The sequence below is a fragment of the Silene latifolia genome, chromosome 7 (genome assembly GCF_048544455.1).
Source record: "Silene latifolia isolate original U9 population chromosome 7, ASM4854445v1, whole genome shotgun sequence".
In the NCBI taxonomy this organism is placed as follows: domain Eukaryota; kingdom Viridiplantae; phylum Streptophyta; class Magnoliopsida; order Caryophyllales; family Caryophyllaceae; genus Silene; species Silene latifolia.
In genome coordinates, this window is record NC_133532.1 from 22,812,847 (window position 1) to 22,835,091 (window position 22,245).

General features: G+C 36.9%; 3 protein-coding genes across 3 annotated transcripts; all 3 read right to left on the minus strand.

Annotated features, from left to right (window-relative positions):
• Positions 1 to 2,896: 2,896 nt before the first annotated feature.
• LOC141590960 (monothiol glutaredoxin-S9-like) lies at positions 2,897 to 3,563 on the minus strand. The gene has a single exon (XM_074411463.1). It carries the CDS (start codon positions 3,436 to 3,438, stop codon positions 3,130 to 3,132), a length of 309 nt encoding a protein of 102 aa, XP_074267564.1. The 5' UTR covers positions 3,439 to 3,563; the 3' UTR covers positions 2,897 to 3,129.
• Positions 3,564 to 5,334: 1,771 nt separating this feature from the next.
• On the minus strand, positions 5,335 to 5,949 carry LOC141590961 (glutaredoxin-C11-like). Its single transcript, XM_074411464.1, has one exon. The coding sequence runs from the start codon at positions 5,788 to 5,790 to the stop codon at positions 5,482 to 5,484; it is 309 nt and encodes a 102-aa protein (XP_074267565.1). The 5' UTR covers positions 5,791 to 5,949; the 3' UTR covers positions 5,335 to 5,481.
• Positions 5,950 to 8,140: 2,191 nt separating this feature from the next.
• On the minus strand, positions 8,141 to 20,340 carry LOC141591915 (ubiquitin carboxyl-terminal hydrolase 23-like). Its single transcript, XM_074412408.1, has 11 exons — positions 19,897 to 20,340; positions 19,155 to 19,269; positions 17,676 to 17,786; positions 16,218 to 16,390; positions 15,702 to 16,028; positions 13,324 to 13,449; positions 10,582 to 11,133; positions 10,394 to 10,468; positions 9,762 to 10,290; positions 9,294 to 9,384; positions 8,141 to 8,748 (listed from the first exon to the last, which is right to left on the minus strand). Exons 1-11 carry the CDS (start codon positions 20,191 to 20,193, stop codon positions 8,592 to 8,594), a joined length of 2,553 nt encoding a protein of 850 aa, XP_074268509.1. The 5' UTR covers positions 20,194 to 20,340; the 3' UTR covers positions 8,141 to 8,591.
• Between the last annotated feature and the right edge of the window lie 1,905 nt (positions 20,341 to 22,245).

Consider the following 22,245-nt stretch of genomic DNA (forward strand, 5'->3'; position numbering starts at 1 on the left):
TGTATTCGATTACTATGCAATTTTGGTTATGGGAGATCACAATCTTAACACAATGATTCCCACTTCATAGGTTTCAGAGATGGTCCTCTACCTCTAGTTATGAAGATAAAGAATACATCCCTAGGCATATTTTCTCTGATTGTCCCTGTAAATAGTTTGCGTTTATTTTTAAGTCAGTATTCTCTTTTTTCGTTTTATGTCAAGTACTTGTAATGAATATCTAATTTCATGCTTGACACGTTTACCACCCCCAACGACGACCACAAAGATGAGTAAAAAAAGACGACAAGAGGGAAAACACGATAACTATCAACTCTCATGGTATGGAAACGTCAATGTGAGCGACAAGAGGGAAAACACGATAACTATGAAAACAAGATAAGCGAAATGAGGTGAGGAGGAAGAGGAAATGAGTAGTGATGGCGCGATTGAGGCCATTGCTTTGGCAACAAGAAGGAAATAATGCAAAAGAGAACATATTATACTTAGACTAGGCTACTCGTATTCAATGGTACAGATTCAGTCAAGTTTAGAAGAAAGTGTAAAAAAGAAGGAAGATTATATGCTCCTCCACTCCTGCAACTTTCAACAAGAATATATATATTCTACCACTAGTTTTTGAGAAAAGTTTGGAGTGACATGTGATACATGATTCTTCTTCATTCAAGGATCCATGTCCATTTGAGACTCAGATTCCGAAACAACACAAACCATACCAAATTTAATATCTATGTATTTAGACTCCATGTATAACTTGATCACAAGTATCTTGCAAAAGTTCAGATGGGGGGTTAGAATACTGCAACTGCCAAGTAGCTTAACTGGTAAAGTCATTGAGGTGGGTTCAGCTCGAAACCCAGTCAACATAACAAATTGCCCTTGTAATATTATGAAGAAAATGATTCAACTGTTGTTATAGTTAAAATACTTCATCACAAGTAGCTTGCAAATGTTTGGATAGGGGGTTAGAACACTCCAAATGTCAACTAGTTTAACTCGTAAAGTCATTAAGGCGGATTCAGCGAGAAATCCTGTCAACATAATAAAAAACCGCCCTTGTAATACTATGAAAAAATGGTTCAACTGTTGTTATAGTTAAAATACTTGATCACAACTCCCAAGTATCTTGCAAAAGTTTGGACGGTGGATTAGAACACCGCAAATGTCAAGTAGCTTAACTGGTAAGTTATTGAGCTTAACAGAATAATTATTAAGCTCAATAATTTCGCAATATAGTTCAATACCTTGTAAAATAGCTCAACAACTTTGTATAAGCATGGGCGAGTCCACCCTTTGCAATGGTGTAGCACTTGCTACACCATTATTTGGAAAAAATCATTGTGAAAATTAAAATTGCTACACCACTAAATTACATCAATTACCTAATTAATATAGTTTCATTAACACTTTAATCTTCCCAATACAGCTCTACGGATTCTAAAATCCATGCTTTAATTAATAGTCAATATGATATTCTCCCAATTTATTTACTCTTTCCCAAAATTTTGAAAATACAGTCAAATATTTAGTGCAATTATGATGTTATATGCGTATTTAGCTATGTGGAATGTGTAAAAATTATAGTATAAGACGGTTTCACGGTAACTTTTGTAAAAAAGTTTTACTACTAATAAATGGAGTTTCTTTTTATACAATGGGATCGTCTCACGGTGTGAGATGTTCTTATGCAATAACTACTGGTGGAATGTGGATGTAAGAATGACTTTGAATCTGACGGCAGACAAATATTTACTTAGAAGAAATTGCATTATTGATAGGATTAAAATCTAAAAGATAATTGTCATGACATAGGATAAACATGATGCATGGTAATATTGAGAAATAATTGAAATACATGACATAAAATATGTAAATATGATTCCTAACTCGCAAAAGGCTATAGTATAAATCGACTTAGTACTTCAAACAGTTAATCGTATCCTTTATACTTTGCTACACCAAAGAGAAAATCCTAGCCTCGCCCCTGTGTGTAAGAGTTCAATAACTTTGAGGCGGTTGTATAATGCTATTATACAACTGGTTGTAGGATAGTATTTGTGAATTAGACTCCATGTATAACTTGATCACAAGTATCTTGCAAAAGTTGGGATGGGGGGTTAGAATACTTCAAATGTCAAGTAGCTTAACTGGTAAAGTCATTAAGGCGGGTTCAAGTTTGCATAGTTAAAATGCTCCAAGCTGATCAGATTAATGAGAAAGCTCAAGTTCTCATATATTATCTGTCATAGTTTACGGCTTTACGCCGATTAAATGAACATGGTCAATGTGGTTGGTATTTACTATTTTGGCATAAAACTTGCATAGTCCATGTCTTTCTAATAATAGGGAAATTATGGAATATATATAATCAGTCTCTTTTAATCATCAAATATTCTGTGATAAAAAGATTTAAATCATTGTAAAATATAAAAAAGAGCATTTTTTTGGTTGGCTTTTTAGTCTGTGTGTGTGCGCGCGTGTTCCAATAAGGTAGGGGCGTATATCAAAAGTTCATACAATATGTTCTCTTTCAGTCTTCTCAGTAGATGTTGTTTTCCTGTCAAAATTGTCAGTTTTGTTCCATGCAGCTTCTTTTTAGCTGTTACTATGAATTCTTATACTATGGCTCATTCGGAAACATTCTCTTTGTGTCTTTTGCCTTCGCAAAACTTGCTATTACCTCCATTATAAGGTTTCTAGGTTTACTGACGGATCCAAATTTTGCTAATACTAGCTTTTGTTTAACAAAATGGACTATGGATGCGAAAAATATCGGTTTTCAATATCAGGTTACTCCTGTTGCTGTATTTTAGCAGCTCACTGTCTTTTGTCCTAAATAAATTACTTTTCGAAAAAACGAATGCAGGTTACAGGTAACTTCTGCTGAACATCAGAATGATAGAATAAGGCTAAGTTTCATTAAACATAGAGAGCACATTACATATTACATGCTTTAACTACAACATTGAACTAGCTACTTAGTTCATTGATAGTTTACTTAAAATAGCACACAAAATATACTTAAAAACCGAAACTAGTAGTACAATTGATCTAAAGTAACTGGATTCTTATTCTGTGCTGCTAAATCATATCTTGTACCCTGAAATAAACATGTTCGGAAACATGGTCTTAGTATGGAACTTGATGGAAAGGCTGGATGAGTGGAATCAGTTTTCCCCTTAAATGGAGCGACATAATCTCGTTGGTTGAACCCATGAGCTTCCCCCCAATGAACACGGCTGGGACAGGTGCGTTGCATCCTAGCTTCATTATGGCCTTCTCCATTTCCTTGCCATCAGGGTCTTGGTCAATCTCATATATGCAAGGAGTCACCCCTAGCTCTTGGAACAGTATGTTGACGGTGTAGCACAGGCAACATGAGCTCTTGCTGAAGATCACAACCCCATTTTCCGATGCAACCCTGATAACCTTGTCCATCTTGATTCGGGGAAGTTAAGTTAAATGTGACCTAGTTTAGGTCACTGGACTTAATAATATTGAGTTTTAAGGGCAGTTTTTGTATGGGAAATTTGTTTGAATGTTTTGTTGATGGAACTTTGTGTTTCGCGGCTGAACTATTTATAAGGGTAGTTTGTGTACAATGTTTGCTCTGCTTGTACAGGAGTGTTGAAAAGATACTGTGCTTTAGTTAGATGCTGGTAAAGCGACTTTCCAAGAGATTGGAACTAGGGTCGGTTGCAGTAGTGTGAAGTGTGTTGTATGTACTTCTCTTCAAATCAACAGTTTGGTTGGCAGACACAATCTTGACAAAAATCTTCATTACTGAAGTGACAAAACTTAGAAATCGCGGTGTATTAACAAGAAAGTCGTTTCATTAGTCTAATTTTATGAAAAATGAATGCTTTCAGAAGTATGATTATGACTGACATTATATACTAATTGTCTTTTCATAGGAAACTAAGAAGAAAATTACTTAGAAGTTGTTCTGTGATGTGATGTATGTTTTCATTCGGATTCTTTCGAAAAAAAAGCATTCTTTGAATTCACAGGAGGAAGGTTATCAGGATCAGCTTTAGGTGGGGTTTGATTCTGTGCAGTGACCACCAACTTGGCCTGATTCTTTTTTATATGTCAAGCTTGCAAGATTCTGTACTTTTATACTAAAAAATACACCCAATCTTTTATACCTTTTGCCGGATACTGTAACACAGTATATTTGGAAAGTTGTTATTAGCATTAGTTTAAGAAATGAACATGTTACATCTGTATGTAGGTTCAGTTCTTCCATGAGATTTTTTGTGAGACAATGGTTCATGAACTTGAAATAAACTGTGAACCTGTGAGGCACTGGGTTAATGTCGTCGATGTTGGTTGGTTGGTTGGTTGTTGTTGTTATTGACTCATGAACTTATATTATGTCAATAATACTGACTCAGTAAACTATATCCTGTAAAATGGTGATGACACAGTATGTAGACTGAGTTGGGTTTGTTTTGTTTCATATTTTCCTATTTTTTTCCGCTAGAGGCAACCCAGTGACTGTCTGCACTTTTCGACCCTTTTGACGTTATTTCATGCACACTCGATGTTTCCTACCAATATCTGTGTAAAATCGAATTAGCGCTCTAGGAGGTGCTAGTCAATAAAAAGACAGTTCCTCTTTTGATCCTTGTTTTTTATGCTCTATGCTTATGTTCAAAAATAAGAACATTGTGATCTCTTCTTTAATTGAATGTAAGTCGCCACTGTAATGAAAACTACAGATTCCTGAGCGTCCAACAGTCTAACTTATGTCTCTCCCTGCCTTGACTACAAGATGATCCCTCGACCCTCACTATTGTTTGACCATGGAAATTTCTTTCTTGCCGTGAGATAAGGGCCTTAAGTCAATTAGGCAAGGGTGTGCGTAATATTGCAGGTCAAAGAAGCGGACTGTAACACTAACAAAATATTAGTCTGATGACTTTAACAACTCTAACTGTCGCATAAGACGTGTTCTGTTTAATCTTAGGATCGTAGGTGACTGATATTAGTCTGATGCCATGTAGGCTAACAAAATATCTCACATGTTGTTTGATTCGATTCTTTTTGATAAAAGAACATGATCTGCTGCCAGAAATTGGATTCACTTAGAAAAAATCATTCTGGTGAAAAAAAAAACTAGGCTGAATCGATTGAGTTACTAAGCTCGACCAGCTCGTAAGGGCACAAGTTCTTAACTAAGGTCTACTGAGATGGAAGTTAGCAAGTCCTTGAAAGGCATACATGATATCTTAATCTTTGAGTGCTTTTTTTAAAATTTGAGCATATGGGGAGTTAATGATCCTTTTACCAGAGTCTTGCTTAATGTAATTTCAGTTAATAATGGTCACTGTTAATTTCCGGTTGTCCAAATTTACGCGTAATAAAGCTAAAAAGATTGATATTACAGACGAATATGTTACATAATGGTTGTCAAAACCTCATTAAAAAATCACAAGCTCTTGATTATTTCTTTATGCATTAGGGTTTCTGTAAAAACTAAAACCAGATAGCTTTTGCTTGAATGAGCAAATCTCTGAGGGAGCCATTGAGATGAGCTCCTAGAACGTCTTTAGCGGAACCTACATATTCACCTCCAATAAACACGGCAGGGAAAGTAGGGTTGCACCCTAGCCGTTGTAGGGCGCACTCCATTTCCCGGCCTTTAGCCTCCCTGTCTAGTTCATAGACTGCAGGACTTGCACCTAAATCATAAAACAGTGATTTGATGCTATGGCACATACAGCATGAGCTTTTGGTGAAAATCACGACTGCCTTAGTCCTCGACAACTCGCTAACACAATCCATGTTTTAACTAATTAAGGAATTATCGACAGTTCAGTGAGAGTTAATTAATTAAAGACGTGAAAAGGAGGCACAAGGCCGGTATAAGTTGAAAGAAGTAGGGAATAAACTGATGTGTTTTTGTGAGTTCTGTTCTTGGCTGACTATCAATTTATAGATGCTGAAAAAAGATGATCTGAATTACATTGTGGGATAAGGATAAGCTTGAAGATTTCCTTAGTTTGTATGATTTTTTTTGGCTTAGATAGTGACTGTTCGAAAAGATGATTCATGTCAGCCGACCCCAAATCATTTTGGGATTAAGGCTCTGATGTTGTTGTTGTTGTTGTTGTATAGTGACTGTTGTGGTATGATCAACTTGCTTTAGCCTTTAAGTATCAACTTTGAGCATTAATTTAAGTTTCAGGAAATCAGGAATGTCTGTCCCTACATTTCTGAAATCTTTCATGAAGTTAGTTAATTGTAGGGTTTAAACTATTTTAATGACTGTTTCAGACGATGAGTCAGGTTAGCCGACTCATAATCTTTCCGCAACTAAGGCTTCCTGGTTGTGTAGAGTGGATTGGTAGGAATATATTCCTGATTTATATAGAATGGTCTTTTCAGGTTGAGTTGATGGAGAATATAACCGGGATCGTCATAATGCAACTGCATCCTGATACAGTACAACTCTGATCAGTACTGTTTTCTAAACATTTTGTATCAAATTCTACAATGCTAGTAGTAACTTTCTGGTAGTGCAGTATTGTTCTTTTATATAATAGCATTCCTGTTTTCCTGAGTTGTCGTAAACTCACGAGATGACTACTCGTTTTTTTTCAGCCAAGGTTCCTTGCACAGCTTGATCAACTTGCTTATTACAGTATTTATCATCTGCCATTTGCCCTTTTAGGAAACGAGTAATCATTTTAGTTGTGTCGAGAATGACACTGACGACTGTTACTTCATTATGTAAGAAGCGCAAACAGTTTGGTTGGATTGTATAAATTTATATACTAAAGCCGAGGAGTAGCAGATTTTTAGCCCCATTTAAAATTATACATAGCGAAACTTACCTAACCTGAGAATGACCTTGATCCGATGTCTGTCAGACACAAGACCATCCCATTATCCAAAATGATCCGAAATGACCTGATTAACTCAAAATGATTGTATACATTACAAATAGCGAAAATTGCCTCAATGACGAGGATGAAACCCGTCTGACTAGAGTCTATCCAACGTGACAGGACTTAAAATGAACCAAATAGGACCGATCCAGGTCTAAACTGAATGACTCGTTTGCCAAGTCTATTAAAAATGGGTAAAGCAGTAAGAATCGCGATCATGGCCGTTTATTCTTATAATGGCCACACACCAAAATATTCTCTAGTGTGTTACAAATGAGGAATACAATCATGCATAGAAGTTGGAGGAATAATAACAAGACACAAGGTGTAAGATAGGGAGGAATGTCAAACCAGTGTAGGATGTGAATTGAGATTCGGATGAGAGATATGTGTCTGCTTCTTTCTCATGTCAGCACATTCCATTTGGGTTTTACAAATTCTTATGTAAGACGGTTGTAAGCGTGAAACGTACCAAAACCGACCCATATGCAACATTGTATGGTCAGAACATCAAAAATGTTTTAACTTGTGAACAAAATGTACTGTATATCATAAGCTGAAACAACAGAGATATCCAGCTTATGAAATAATGTTAATGGCTTCTGATCTTTCTACCATTGTCGTCGTTGTTGTGGTGACCATGCTCAGGATGCATTTTAAGTGAGCAAATCAAAAATATGTTTACTGATGGTAGCATTTTAGCGTATTAACTTCGTCAAACTCGCTCAAAAATTGACTCCCTATCATTTTCTGAGATTAGGTCAATTAAGATATTCGTCGATTTCCTTAATCAAGTAAATTACTGTTCCAATAAAAAATAAACGTTATTATGTAACCAAAAGAGTTCACTGTACGCATAAAAATCCCGCGTCTTCGCCTTATTCCTTGGAAAAAAGAAAATATCATACAAGATGCAACTAAGTGAGATTCCGAAACGAACAAGTTGAACAATCTTTCCTTACTCCTGCCTATCCACTTCCGCATCCATTATCAATGAGGCAAGTAAGATTCTATGTGAAAATAATGAGAACAAAGTTTAATACTGTAACAGCATAGTAGCTAAATTATGATGGGATCAATTACTGCAGCTTTTTAGCAGTAAAAATTGATTTTTACATTAAATTTCCTGATGCCTCCCAAGTCCACAGGGCGCCCTTGCAGCTTATCAATTTAGCTTTTACAAAAATGCACCTACTTTGATGTAATTAAAGATGAACTTGTAAGAGTGAACTCTGAACACCATGGAAACAGAAATGAAGAATTACTTCACTTGTTATTCAGTAAGGTTAATGTATTGGCTAGTACACATTACTCACCAACTGCTTCAGCAGCACACACATACAACATTATCCGGTGATAAGCACCGTCATGAACTTCTACAATTAATTTAAAATATTAAATAAAAAAATTGTAGTTTCGTCAACAGTTGCAGTGCTCCACGGAACATGCACCACACCCGACCTGAAAAAACGACCAACCCCCTTCCGAGAATAACCCAACCGAAATCACATGTAGAAGTATTCCACTTCCATCTAAAGATACCCGAGCATCGACGCCAAATTGCTCCAATTTTGTCAAACTCCTCGCAATTTTTCTATAGCATGCCCAAATTTGAACCTGGACCTTGTACCATCTCTGCTTGCTAAGGGCGTAATGCATAAGAAATTATCAATCGTTTCCGCCATTAACCCTGGATCATATCCTGAATGGCTCATGTACATAAATATGTTTCCCATTCTTTGCCTCTAATTTTGCTTTCTTTGAAGATATTTCTTGGAATAAATTAGGTCCGCCAAGAGAGTTCTTCAACCCCCTCACCTTTTTCCTTTTACCTCGGTCATATTCCTCATCCCTGGAAAATTGTAGCATCAAGGAAATCCATTGGTTACAAACATAAACATTACACCCACTATAAACAGAAGCAGTTGTCCAAGTCCCCCAATCCTAACAAAGAAACTAGACTCACAAGAAGGTACGCCTTTCACCTGCTACGGTGTCAAACATCGAAAACCAAGATAAACTATTGACAGAAACTGAACACTAACATGAGGCAGTCTCGTGATTATATTTCCACGAGTGACAGTCTAAGGACTTATGGGTATAGCTTATATTTATAATATAATAGCTTATATTTCTACCGTTATTACAACACTGGCTCCGCTAGAAACCAATGACCCCTATAATAACCACCTTACCACCACCACCAAAACAACTGCTAAGTGCTAACCCTATTCGATTCTGTGTGGTAGCTGGTGGGGATGGCGGTGACTGAGGGAAGGAGAGGTTTGGGTGATGAAGTTAGGAAGAGGAAAAAAGGAAGAAGAGTTTCTTAAGTGGTCCTATAGTGTGCAACAGTTTTATACTAGAGATTGAAAATCAAGATGTATATTAGCTCACCATTCATCCAATACATGACCAATGGTAACTATCTCCGGGCCATTGTCTGCCACATTTTTTGAGGCAGGCTCTACTGTTTCCCAACTTGTCACTGTAAAATAAAATCACAAAGACCATAATTAATGAAATCAGAGTGCAAAAATTTTGTACAGAAACAAAGCACATAAAAGACATAACAAGCATCAGGAATCATATTCATAAAGACTGAAGTAATCAGGAAAGGATGACAATCTGCTGCCTGGAAACACAGCAGAAGTAAATAATCAAAATACATAACGTGGCCAACCGAGACCAATATGAAGCTTTTCTAATAAAGGAGAAAAAAGGTACCACACAAGAACAAGCATAAAAATCATGTGAATCAAAATTATACAAAAACTGCGAGTGGTAAACTTAAATAGATGAAAACAGAGATGCACCAAGCCTATTTTAAAACTAAGAGCTGAAAAAAGATCAAAAGCTACTAACCAATAGTATTCTGCGATAGTTTATTCTGAGGTTGAAAATGTTGCTTTCCAGAACAAGAACCACCAACATCCTTGCATTGCGCTTTCATGCTAATAGCTTCTTCTGGAAGCTTACCAATTACATGCAGTGCTTGGCTGGATTGAGCTATACTTTTGAGTACATCATTTGATTCCACAAGAGGTAAACTGGAATTGGTATCCATTTCACAGTCCTTGGAATCATCCTTTTCTCGCTCTCTAGAAATAGAGTTGTCAACTCCTAAAGAGGTTGATGCAATTGCAGCAGAAGAATTTGTGTTTGCAGGAACAACTCCCTCGTTAAACAAGTTTTTGTGCAAAGCAAGTTTTGTTTGTTGTTTAATCCTCTTGCATTTTCCCTTCTTCCTACAATTCAAAGCAGCCGCATACAACAACTTGGTGCTCAAATGCATCCCTACAATCCTAGACTTTGATATCTTCTTCAACAGTCCTTGCCGTGTTGGCTTCTCCAAACACTTCTTTTTTATTCTTGATTTGGTCACCTTTGAAATCTATGAAGATACCACACTCCCATTTGAGAAAAGGGTATTGCTTCCTTTAAACTGATACTATGTATAAGAAAGGGAAGAACGGCATATATATAATGAAACTTACTTCAGTCGGTCCACCTTGACTGTTTCCCTGAATTGTTGAATCCAATAGAACATCTGTCAACGCCTTATCTTGTATCTGGAAATAAAAAGAGAACAAAGATTAATCAAAAAATATAAAAAAAAAAAACTCTCCTCTTCCCATCCCCTCCAAAAAAACAAAGAAAGAAGGGAAAGGATGAAGGAACTAACCAGAACAGAAGATTTCTCCCCTACACCAGAAGATTTATCACCAACACTTGATGGACATTCAAGACTTGCAGTTTTTTCAACGTGTAAGCAAGCATCACTCTTAAGCGTTTTGTTGCTATCTGAGCTAGCTACATTCTCACCACTATTTTCAGCACCCTTGCTTAATTTCATCACATTATCTAAATTAGCCTTTGGTTCCGACAAATTATCAGTTTTCATAACTGAAGATTCAGATGAAATATTGCCTAAACTTCGATTTATGTCTTGCTTTGAGCTTCTTGATGAATTTGCTTGAACCGCAACTTCAGAAGGGTTAGAGTTCGCCGACCGTTTCACAGCCGTACCAGACTGTATAGCCTCATCTGAATTTCTCCCAGCAGCAGGATGCTTGACACCAGGAAGGGAACTTGAAACATTTCGCATAGCCGCAACCAGGTTTTCTTTTTGTACAATGTCCATCACTTTCTTAGAAACAAATTTCTTCCGATCACGAACATAAAACAACATATATGCTTTCTGCTCCATGACAACCCTCTCACTCACCTGAGTAACCTGCATTATGAAGCCAACGTTGCAAGGTTAAGAAAACCAATTCAGAATAGAGCCTAATAGTGCACTTAAAAATAAATTAAGCCATCGTTCCCTTAATAAAATGCTCAGAATTTGAAAGCAGAGAATTAAATGAAATGTTCAACTACTCAACTTACAAAAAGGCAACATCGAAAGATGACAGATATAGTAAATTGGAAAACACCTGTAAGCCTATAACAAGCACGATAAATTATTAACGACAAAATACTTGTTGATCAAATACTTTTTGCTACAGCAAAGGCAAGGCTACATTATCATCCTATAACAATGCCTCCTTCGTAACTCAAACATAGTTTTAGACAAATAGTTTACGATACAATTATACAAAACACATCAACAAAATCACCTACTAGGCTATTACCTCAAAGGATCTCACAAGGGGGTCGGAGACACACAAAATACTTATAAATAAATGACTGATAGTGAAAAGTCGGTAACTTCATCGACGAAGTGTCCGAGTGCTACTTTATAATATAAAATGTGCATAAAGTATAGAGACCATTGGGCACTATTTTGAAGCCAGAGTTCCCGAGTCAAGACTCTACTGGAAACATAAAAAAAATCTTATTAATGATCAAGACAAGTTCAAGAAAGTTTGAAAGTGAAAACCCACAACTTCCTTCAACCCTCAGCCTGAAGCAACAATCATTGTTAAAGCAGTTCAGATTAGAGCCAGATATTCTGCTAAAAGATTATCCTATCTTCTTAGAGCTACATACAAGCGGCCATCCCCATAATCAACAGGTTGCTTACCATGCCAGCCATGGTTCATTAACATCATCAAGATTGGAGCATTGTGACAGTTACTCCAACAAAGTGAAAAAGTAACTGATGTTAAATAAGTCATGTTTAAATCCATTCTTTACAACAAAAATACCAATAGTGCTTGTCATCTATGTTACTTCAACTCTTCAGTTTTGGGTCCATACCTATCCAATGAGACATACAAGGATATGGGCAATATGGCCTATGGGTATGGAATCCTTACCCGACACTTCACAAGCAGACAGAGAGGCGTGCATAACAAAAGTTAAGATGAGGAGCACGGTATGTGAAGCATAGGATATGTTTTTTGATGATTTCTGCCTTATGCGACAACTCAAATATCTAAACATCAATTATTTCATATACTTTTAACTAAATTTGTATTTTGAAAATGTGTCTCAAAGTTTGAGTCGTGTCTGATACCATATGGTCGTACCCGAGTCTGAGAAACATTATGTCTCATATAATCATCAGTGTCATTCCAAAGCTATTTGCTGTATAAAGGATTTGCTCCAAGCACCTGGTAGGACTGTTATTTAGAGGGCTAAGTAATAACGGAACTCCAAGATCCTAACTCTTAATGCATACGCGGTAGCATCATCAACAACATCACCCCAATGCCTTTAAGACCTCACTCACGTGGCGAAATAAGGCACTTGGACACTCGTACACAACCAGAGAGGCTATTTCCAGGTGACCCATAAAGAAAAATGGGTTCATGAATTGCATTGGCCAACTGCTTTTAGCGAGTCATTTTGCTTTATTCCATCCTACTCCAAAAGCAAAGAAGAGCGAGTCTTGGCTCCAACGAAAATGAAAATTAACTCTTCATGAATCAATATTAATAAAAAAAACTCATGACAGCTTATTGGCATTGCAGTAGTTATGTATAAATCTGCAAAAAGAAATGACATCTACGGCCCCGCGATATCAGATTATCTGTGCCTCGCGATAGTCATGCACTCATGTGACCATATTCGTTGCTCAAGTCCAAAATAGACCAACATTCACTGTCGAACCAAGAAATCCGAACTTTCCAATTGCTCGTGCGTCATGACCGTTATATTGATTGCTCCTGCCCCCTCCCCAAACCCCCTTTTCAAACGTCATCTAAGCATCATGGCATCTTCATATTCACGTATCTTTACAGGATAGTTCATTAAGAACTTAAAATCAGCAGCACAATGGTAGAAGAACCAAAGATTTACACCAAAGGCCCTCAGCCAAATATGCCCAACTAAACATCACAATTCATCATATTATTTGAGCAATACCTTGGAAATGTTAATTCTTGAATGAGCACAAAAGCACAAGAATCAACAAGCGGACATAAAAAACACCCAATGGATAACTAAGGGATTTGCGGAAAAGATATTAAAGACCTACCATATTGTCATCAAGTGAGTACCACAGACCATTTGAGGTGCGGACAAAGCAATAGTAGTGACCAGAATGTGCGCTCCAGCCAGCGTGAACCAAAACTCCATAGAGTGTATATATCAAATCATCCTCCTGAAATGCCAAAAGTACAGTTTGTAACCAGTCTCTTTCAGGACCATATTGTAACCAAAGCACGATTTAGTCCGTAAACCCCCCAAAAACAGGACCCTAGTGGCCCTCTAAATTTTTAGGGTTTACAAAGATACTTGTTTTTAAAAGGCCCTCTTATAAAAAGCAGCAAAAGGCCCTTCCACCTACATTTTGCAGGCCAAGCGTTTACAAACACAGGATTTTGTGCACGATCAATTATTAACCCTGCGATAAGAGTATGTTCAATATAGTAGCTTATGTAAAACCAGAGTCATTTTCACAATTTGATGTGTCACAGGCTCGCAACTCAAGCTCAAGAAGTGCAATTCTAAGCTCCAGAAGTTAAATTAAAAATTTTGTTCAAGTATGAGGTATGAAAAGGGTACTTCTTTAAGTTTACATAGAAACTCAAAAAAAATTGTTTACAGTTTTGCACTAGCACAAGAATTTGCACATAAAGCAGAAAAGGAGAAACTCGAAGCTCAACAAAGAACATAGAAGTTCAACATGTTGAACATAAAGCTCAAGAGAACATTTATGAAGCAGCTAGATACAAGGATGTGCAAAAAAAATAAAGCTGCTGAATAAATTTCTCTACAAGCTCAACAAGACATGAAACTCAAAAAGTGCATTTGCAAACCAAAGTGCACAAAGTGAAACTGGAATCTCAACTTAGTATTACAAGTATAAACATAAATATTCAATAACTCCTATAAACTCAACAAGTAGGAAATAACTCTCAAAAATTGCAGTTAAAAGAGCAAGTACAACTAAAAGCTCAATAATGTTCATACAAATACACAAGGTGAAGTTCAACTGATAATTTGGAGGCAAAATATAAAATCCATAGATCCTCATGAGAGAATTTTCAAGTAGCAAGTAGAATTAAAAGCTCTAAGAAGTACAACAAGTACAATCTAATGCAACTACAACTTGTGATATGATAGTTACTACTTACTGGGCTACTGGAGCGACCTCAAACCAAGTACACACAAAACCAACAGACCACAACAGCTATTAAGATTCATTTAGAACAAACCTGAGTCTATGTTTACTTCATCTAATATCAACTAGTAGACAGCGCTTAGGAATTGGGGGCAAATAGAAATCCTCCGAAGACTTAGAGAAAGGTGAGAGGTAAGTACAAGTGTCCAACAGCGCCACATAGTTTATCTCAAATCATGAGGAAATCAATAACACCTCACCCCACAACTTAGTTTAAAAAGATACGCACCAGAGGGGCAGTGAGGCACTAGCCAAGACGCCTTTGTGCACATAAGACAAGCCGCAGCTATCAAGGAACGCTAATATGGAATTTCAATATTTTTTTCTTGTAGTTCTTTTATAATGCCATTCTCTTTGGCTCATTATCCCTTGAGTGTACTCTATTATATGTTAGTTAACCATCTTTAAAATTCAAGAAAGACCACTTCAAAAGAAATCCCAAAAAAGGAAAATGTTGCATAAACATTATCTAAAAAATACAAAATTTGTTTGCAAACTGATACATGAAAAATCTGTCATGTATCATAGTTTAATTAGGATTAAGGTATGGATTAAATTTTATCTTTTAGAATTAAAATAAGGCGATTGTGCGTCATTAGAAGTTTAGTAGTTAATAGGATAAGGAGTTGGGATTAATTAGTTTTCCTACTCCCACATAGATACATAGTTAGGGATTATAACTAGGATTTGTATTTCAGTTTTATTCATTCAAGTTCTAAGAAATAAAGAAAATTGATCAAAGTTTTGATCCCAATTTAAGGTTTGAACGGTTCTTTTCATATCTCATTTAAAAGTAAGATTGGCGTCTTAGTTTTAAACACCCATTGGATCGAGATCTCGGCGGATCTTCGACCCAAATATCCCATTGACTAGAAGTCTAGGCGACTTTCAGTCAAATATCCCATCGAGAACGATCTCGTCCCTTCGTGAATCAAGGTTCCAAGTTAGACCTCCATCCACAGCCTTTATCGCTTCCGTACTCGGATCAAAAACAGCGTGCCTCATATCTATGAGGCACCCGGCCACCTGCCGTCACTTCGCGTCTTATGCTTTTTCACCTTGTGCACCTCACGCCTTTTAAAACTAAGACCTCAAGTGAACTTGATATAATCATAACATCTCAAGCCAGAGAAACAGCACCACAAAAAAAAAAAATAACAAAACATGAAAACAGTGCTTAGACAGCACCAGACTGGAAATCAATAAACCAAAGATAGGAGTAAACATACGTAGTCTCCAGTAACAAAAGGCTTCAAATTCAATGTAGAGTCAAACTGAACTTTCTTGTCAATCTTTTGCCCAGAAAAATGCGATCGAAAACGCTTCAGGTGTACAGTTAGGACATAAGGTGCTTTGGACACCGTAAGCTGTTTGAGCGCCCTAACTTTCTGCTTGCACCTTTCACATTTGTATTGCTTCTCACCACCGTCTAGTTGCTCTGGGGAAGTGAAATGCTTAAGGGCGTTGCAAAGAGAATCTGCCTTGACTATTTCAAGACTCAGATCTAAAAACGGATCGAATGTATTAGAACAATAAGAACACTGCAAACATTTCACCTGCAGAGAGTAGAAGATTATATTAGATAGTTCAAGGTCGACAAATATGATCGTGTTAGATAAAGACTATTAAGGTTCAAGGTCAACAAATTTGATGTCTTGAAAATATATTCAGAAATCAAATCCTTACTGCATAGCTGAGGTTAAAGTCGTTAAAACAGTTAATACCAAATTACTAAGAAATAGAACCTGACTCCGTAAGCGACCCCCAAATATACGGTGGACCACACTTTTTTCATAAGCACCAGGTGACTCAGCAGGGACTCCTGAAGGTAAACAACATTTATGCATGGACTCCAGCAGATGTATCATGTACTCATGTGCATCTTCTTGTCTCGAGTTTCGAAAGTTCCGAGATACACCTTGATGTGTGGTCAAGGAACAATAACCATTCCAGCTACTTTAGAGCAGATATTACAATGTGGGAGCAAATAAGCAATTACTAATCAAGAGAGCAATGCAGGGAAGTACCAACTAGGTACTCATGTCTGAAATCATAGCATACTTTGAAATTGACAAAGTCTAAAGATATCCGATAATATCTGAAGAACTGAATAATTTAGTATGGGAAGAACACTAGCATATTTGATGAAAGTGGGCGCTTATGTTCAAGCAATTAAACTAGCCATACAGTATAAAAAATATGGAGATTTGCCTGAGAAGATGACATTAATATACCAGATGATAGGAGTTTAAGACTTGCACATACACCAGCCCACATATATTTTTAAAATATATGGAATATTCGCAAATAATAAAATTAGAAAATTTTATTATAGAAAAAAGAAATTGGGAAAAAATTATAAAATAAAAAAGAAATTTTCAAAATATATGAAAAAAAATTATATTTCTTTTTGCATGCTATATATGTTCCATAGTTTCAATTTTGTTTTGATAAGAGGATTATTATTTTTCGCCAAATATTTTAAACTAAAAAAGAAAACTTTTCGTGGCCAAAATAAAGTTATTATTAGGGTTTTTCAAGTTTTGGCATATTTAAATTGTTTCCCAACTTTTTATTTACAATTTTTAAGAATTGCTAAAAAAAAATAGAATAAAAACTCATTATTTACAAAATAAAAACGTTTTTTTTTTCAAGTATAAGGTATTTTTTTCAATATTTTATGTTTTTCTTAATTATTTTTTTTAAATTGTTACTCTGTGTGTTTTAAATGAGTTTCAAATTATACATTATCTATTTTATTTTCGTCTAAATTATCATTTTTTTTAATTAAAATAACGTATACTATATTTTTTCCGTAAATTTAATTATGTTTTAGATTAAATATTTGTATTTTTTTATATGAGATATTCAATTTCTCAAGAGATTTTGAGTAAGGGGTTGATTTTCACTTTTTTATCTAAGTTAAGGGGTCTAATCACTCCAATTGAAACTTAAGGGCTTAATCTCACGATTAGACAAAGTGATGGGGTTCGATTACTACTTTCACGGCTCTCAGACTCATAAAAAGCAAACACTGAAGTATGTTTTGTCCACTGAACAGAATCCAACCCACATGAAATTTAAAACTTCACCCAAGGCCATAACAAGTAGTAGAAATAAAAGTAAAAGCTACGAGTGAGCATAGTTTATCCAGAAATAATTATCAGCTTTAATTATACAAATATAAATGTTGCAAAGGATACATCTCAAGTTTGAAACAAGATCTTTTGGCGCTAATATTCTTCCAGACGATTGCAAGGCACGGTTAACATGATTCTGGATGGCACAGAAAGCACAGAAACCAGCAACACGGCCTAGAAAGCAAGAAAAGAAACATCAAACAAAAATCTCTCTCTTTTAAAAAAGCAAAATGTCAAGTAAAACGCATAAATACACATATAGATTACCACACACAAGACATTAAGCACCAAAGAAAGCCAGGAAAATCTTGCACAAAATCACTTAAGAGTCCATGTTTGTCCAATTGCTGATTACTTCTATGAGTTGGAAAAATGTACACACACACACACACCACCCTTTTCCCTTTGGAATTTGTAGCATGACATTAGGACATACATTCAAGCTTTGAAGCTAGTAAACTGAACACAAACATAGAACAAGACCCCCAGCACCCCCACAATGTAGTCTGACCATAGAATAGCAGTCTTGTCAGCGCGCACCATCCATAGCTGGAAAGTTGTCACACTGTGAATAAGCAAATTTTGTAATGCATAGGCATATAGGAGTACTTTTTAGAGCAAGACAAGATATCAAACTATTTGACAGGAATACTTTTGTCCCCAACAGGAATACTTGTCACAGAATTACATCATTCTCTAATAACATAAACACACAAAGAGCAATTTAAAGCATCATCCTTCCAGTAACAATAAGCAAGGGACAATCCAACACTGGAACTGAAAAATAGATGACACTTGTAGATGAACAACACACTGTACAAAATACTACTTGTGTTTTTATCCACTTTGTCCACTTCAGTAAACAACCATATCACACTTCAATAACCAATTACCAATGCTGACAAAGAATTCTAAGTGAAATGACGGTAGGGACAATACGGTCCAAGTTCGACCGCTGCAAGGTATGGTTGTCAGCGTGGTTTCAGGCTGATTGGTTGGTCCTTGGTGTGATGTAAGAAACCAATACGTGAAGTCCCACATTGGTGATGGAATAGAAAGTTGCTCACTTTACAAGGCCTAGAAGTTCTCCTATTGCAAATTGGTTTTGGGAAAGATGGAGTTCCCTTGGGCTTGTGAAGTGAATACGCTCTCTCCTTTCGAGTAAGGCCAGGCCCATTCCGAATTCTAACACCTCAAACCATCTATACTGAAAAGGGTGTCCGTCCAAGGACTAGGTTGTCAATGTTCTCTATATGCAAACTTGAAGTAGTTTCCTAAACCGAATCGAACACCAAGATTATGTAACATTGTTGTGGCATCAATTTATAACTAACAACTGGCTAATATCACTACTGCTATTACTTCACCATCTCATTTCGTTAAAAAAACTAAACGGCATGCCACATTGCCACCGTACACAAATTTAAACAAGATCCCATTGTAGCACACGATTACAAACGAACTACAAGCTGCACAACCCATAGTCTAGACTTACAACAGCATCAATAATATAGCTAAAAGTCCGGGGTTAAAGCCACTCACAAGAAGTCTGGTGTTTGCCACTCTGCAAATACCCGACCAACGGCTCCGTGTATGTAAGACATTGTATGACTGAGTTAAGAAAACAGGTATTCCCAAGGTTCACCAATCCAGGACCCTACAACATATTCATCCAAATGAATTCAGAGGTTATAAACTAAACCTGAATCTTATAAAGATAACTAATTAGCATCAAGAACCGAAATAACAAAACTAGTGTCACATTTTTAGTAATTAATAATTATATTCGGCGGCGGATCTACTAACAATATTCCGGGGTGCGCGGACACCGGAAACAAAATTTTTTTTGCGTATTTTGTCTAGTTTTCAGACTAAAAAATTAAATTTATAACTTTTTATGTGTATATAGATTTTAAATATTAATCAGGACCCTGAAAAGAAATTTTTCTGGATTCGCTATTGATTATATTATTGCGTGAGGCAATCCTTTAATTTATGTAAAAAAAACTTCAAATAGGAATGATCGAGTGTTACAGCAATAAAAGGACCTTCTCACAAGACGGTCTTATTCTATAATTTGCGCCCATTTTTTTCTAAAAAGGCGTAATTTTTAGCAAAAAGCTCATACTTCAGGCGGTAAAATTCCAACCAGCTAAATAATTTATCATCAAAAATCTAAAAAAACATGGCATTGACGATCAAACCGCGAAAAAATGACAATTATACAGAGGGAGTATGATCATTCGACAAACGAAAAGAACATGCGAAAAGGAGGTGAGCTTACAATACGGCGAAACGGCATTCGAAAAGAGAGAACGGCATCCTCAAAAAAATCAGAAGGTTCCGACTTTCTCGAATTGAACGAAGAAGAAGGTGGATTCGAGAAAGGGAACATTGTAAAATTATTGGAAGAATTAGGGTTTAACATTTGGAGCATGGGATTAGGGTTACTATTTGAGAAAAAAGATCCAGGCTGTCTCGCTAGATGAAACTCTACTTTACGCAACGTTGGCGGCTGTTTTTCGGCGGAATTTTTTGATGCGGCGGCAGCAGCGGCAGCGGCAGCGGCGGCGGCAGACATGGATTCCGGTGAGGTGCTAACCTTCGGGTTTAGTCCGAATTTTAGGAATCACAACAGTTGATGTTGAAATGTTATGACGTAGAGTATAGATGTGACGGTGGCGGTGGCGGTGGCGGTGGCGGTGGCGGCGGAGAGAAAAGTGGGAGTGAGAAATGGTTTAAATCTCCGGTTCTGTTGTTTAATTCTCCGGAGGCATGACTGTAGACCTGGCCCACTGGCGAATAGGTCGTTGAGTCGGTTGTAATCTTGTAAACTTGTATGGTCGAATCGGTTTGGGTTAAATCATTTCGGAATTCGGGTTTGTTTTATATTTTTTCTGGATTTCGCAATACTACATGGTTGAGGTTGCTTATGACACCCTATAACAATAGTCTTGCCCTCATCTTCTTATTTGAAACAAAATCTTTCACGCAGACCCCTATTTTTCTTCCATATTCACACACATGATTTAAAACAATCTCATCCCTTGAAAGATCGATCCTTATCTTCGAAACTTCTCTCAAATTTATCCAACCAAGTGAAAAACTAAACCCCTACTTCTAGCCACAATCCAATGGAAACTAACCCTTGCTCTCGGCAATGTTGTTAGAATTAGGATTTTACTTTAATTTGAATTGATGGGGTCAAGATTAAGTTTATCAGTATGATCTTTTGAGGTTTCTTGTTATTATTCATGTTACTTATATGTTTTAATGCAAGCGATATTTTGCTGATAAATAACCTTATTTATCATCACTATCCTCCAGATGATATGTATCCTCGTCTCCTTTATCGAAGACAATTTATTTCTCCTTAAACAAAGAAAAGTTTAAGAAGCAATCTTCCCTCTTATCTCTCTTCCTTTCCCTTCCTAGTCTTTTTCTCGTCCCCTCCCATACCTCCATTCCAGATACTCAAACAAAGTGTTTGGATACTATGTTTGTAAATTGAATAAGTTTGAATATTATATATATACACGAATTTTGCTATTTATTTCATTTGCATAAATAAATCTACTACCTCCATCTCATTTTTTTTGTCCTTTTTTCTTCAAATGTTATTATCTCATAATTATTACCCCTTTCTAGATCTAGTAAGGAAAATTTTAATAAACCAACTCGTCACAATCAACCTTATTCCAACTCGAAACAACCTTTAGCCCACTACTTATTCCCTTCAGTTCACACCTAAAACGCTCTAAAATGCAAAGCTTTCATCTCTCTCTTGAAAAGTCCATCTAACTAATAGAAAACTAACCGCTACTTTCTAAACTTCATCATTGTTCCGGGTGTAATTCCAGAGCAAGTATCTTTACCACCCGTGGCTTGTAGAATAATGTCTTTGGTTGAACCCTTCTCGCTCCTATCGTCTCTCTCGGCCTTTCCTGCAACAATGAGCGAACTGAGGGCTTGGCTTTGTGCCAAGCGTACCCACTCCGACGCCCAAGTCAGTGAACTTAGAGGTATAAGTTGTATATTAATTGGCTAGGAATGTATTGTAGAGAGATAAGGGAGATATTACCAGATGAATAGTGTATTTTAGGTTAAGTTGTGGGATCCTTTCCTCAATGAAGGTTGAGGAGCATTTATAGGCTTTCACCTTTTGTCACGTAGTGGCCAAGTGGCCAAGTGGCTTATTAGGTGGAAAGACCGTTCTACCCTCGGCCGATGAACCTACGGCAGGCCGGCAGAGGATCTTGGATGTGAGTACGCGGACATGTGTCCCGGCTGACGAGCTGTCTGGCCGAGACCCTGGCTATCGGGCCGATGGGCTGCATCGGCTAGGCAGTCTAAGTCGTTGACTTGCTGTGGATATCCTTGACCTTGCTCAGTGTGTTGACTTGGTCAGCGGTGCAGAATATGCCCCATCAATTTGCCCCCAGCGTAGTCTATGCCGTGGTATGGGCTCCGATGTATGCTGAGCATATATTCTGCACCAAGCAAATTTCGCAAATTTTTCTGTATCGGCGTCTTCTTGTGTATCGGCGTGGCACCTGTTATTCCGTACCATATACCATATCCCCCCTCCACATGGGTGCGTGAAGGGTAACCGATGTGGAAAGGAACAAGACGC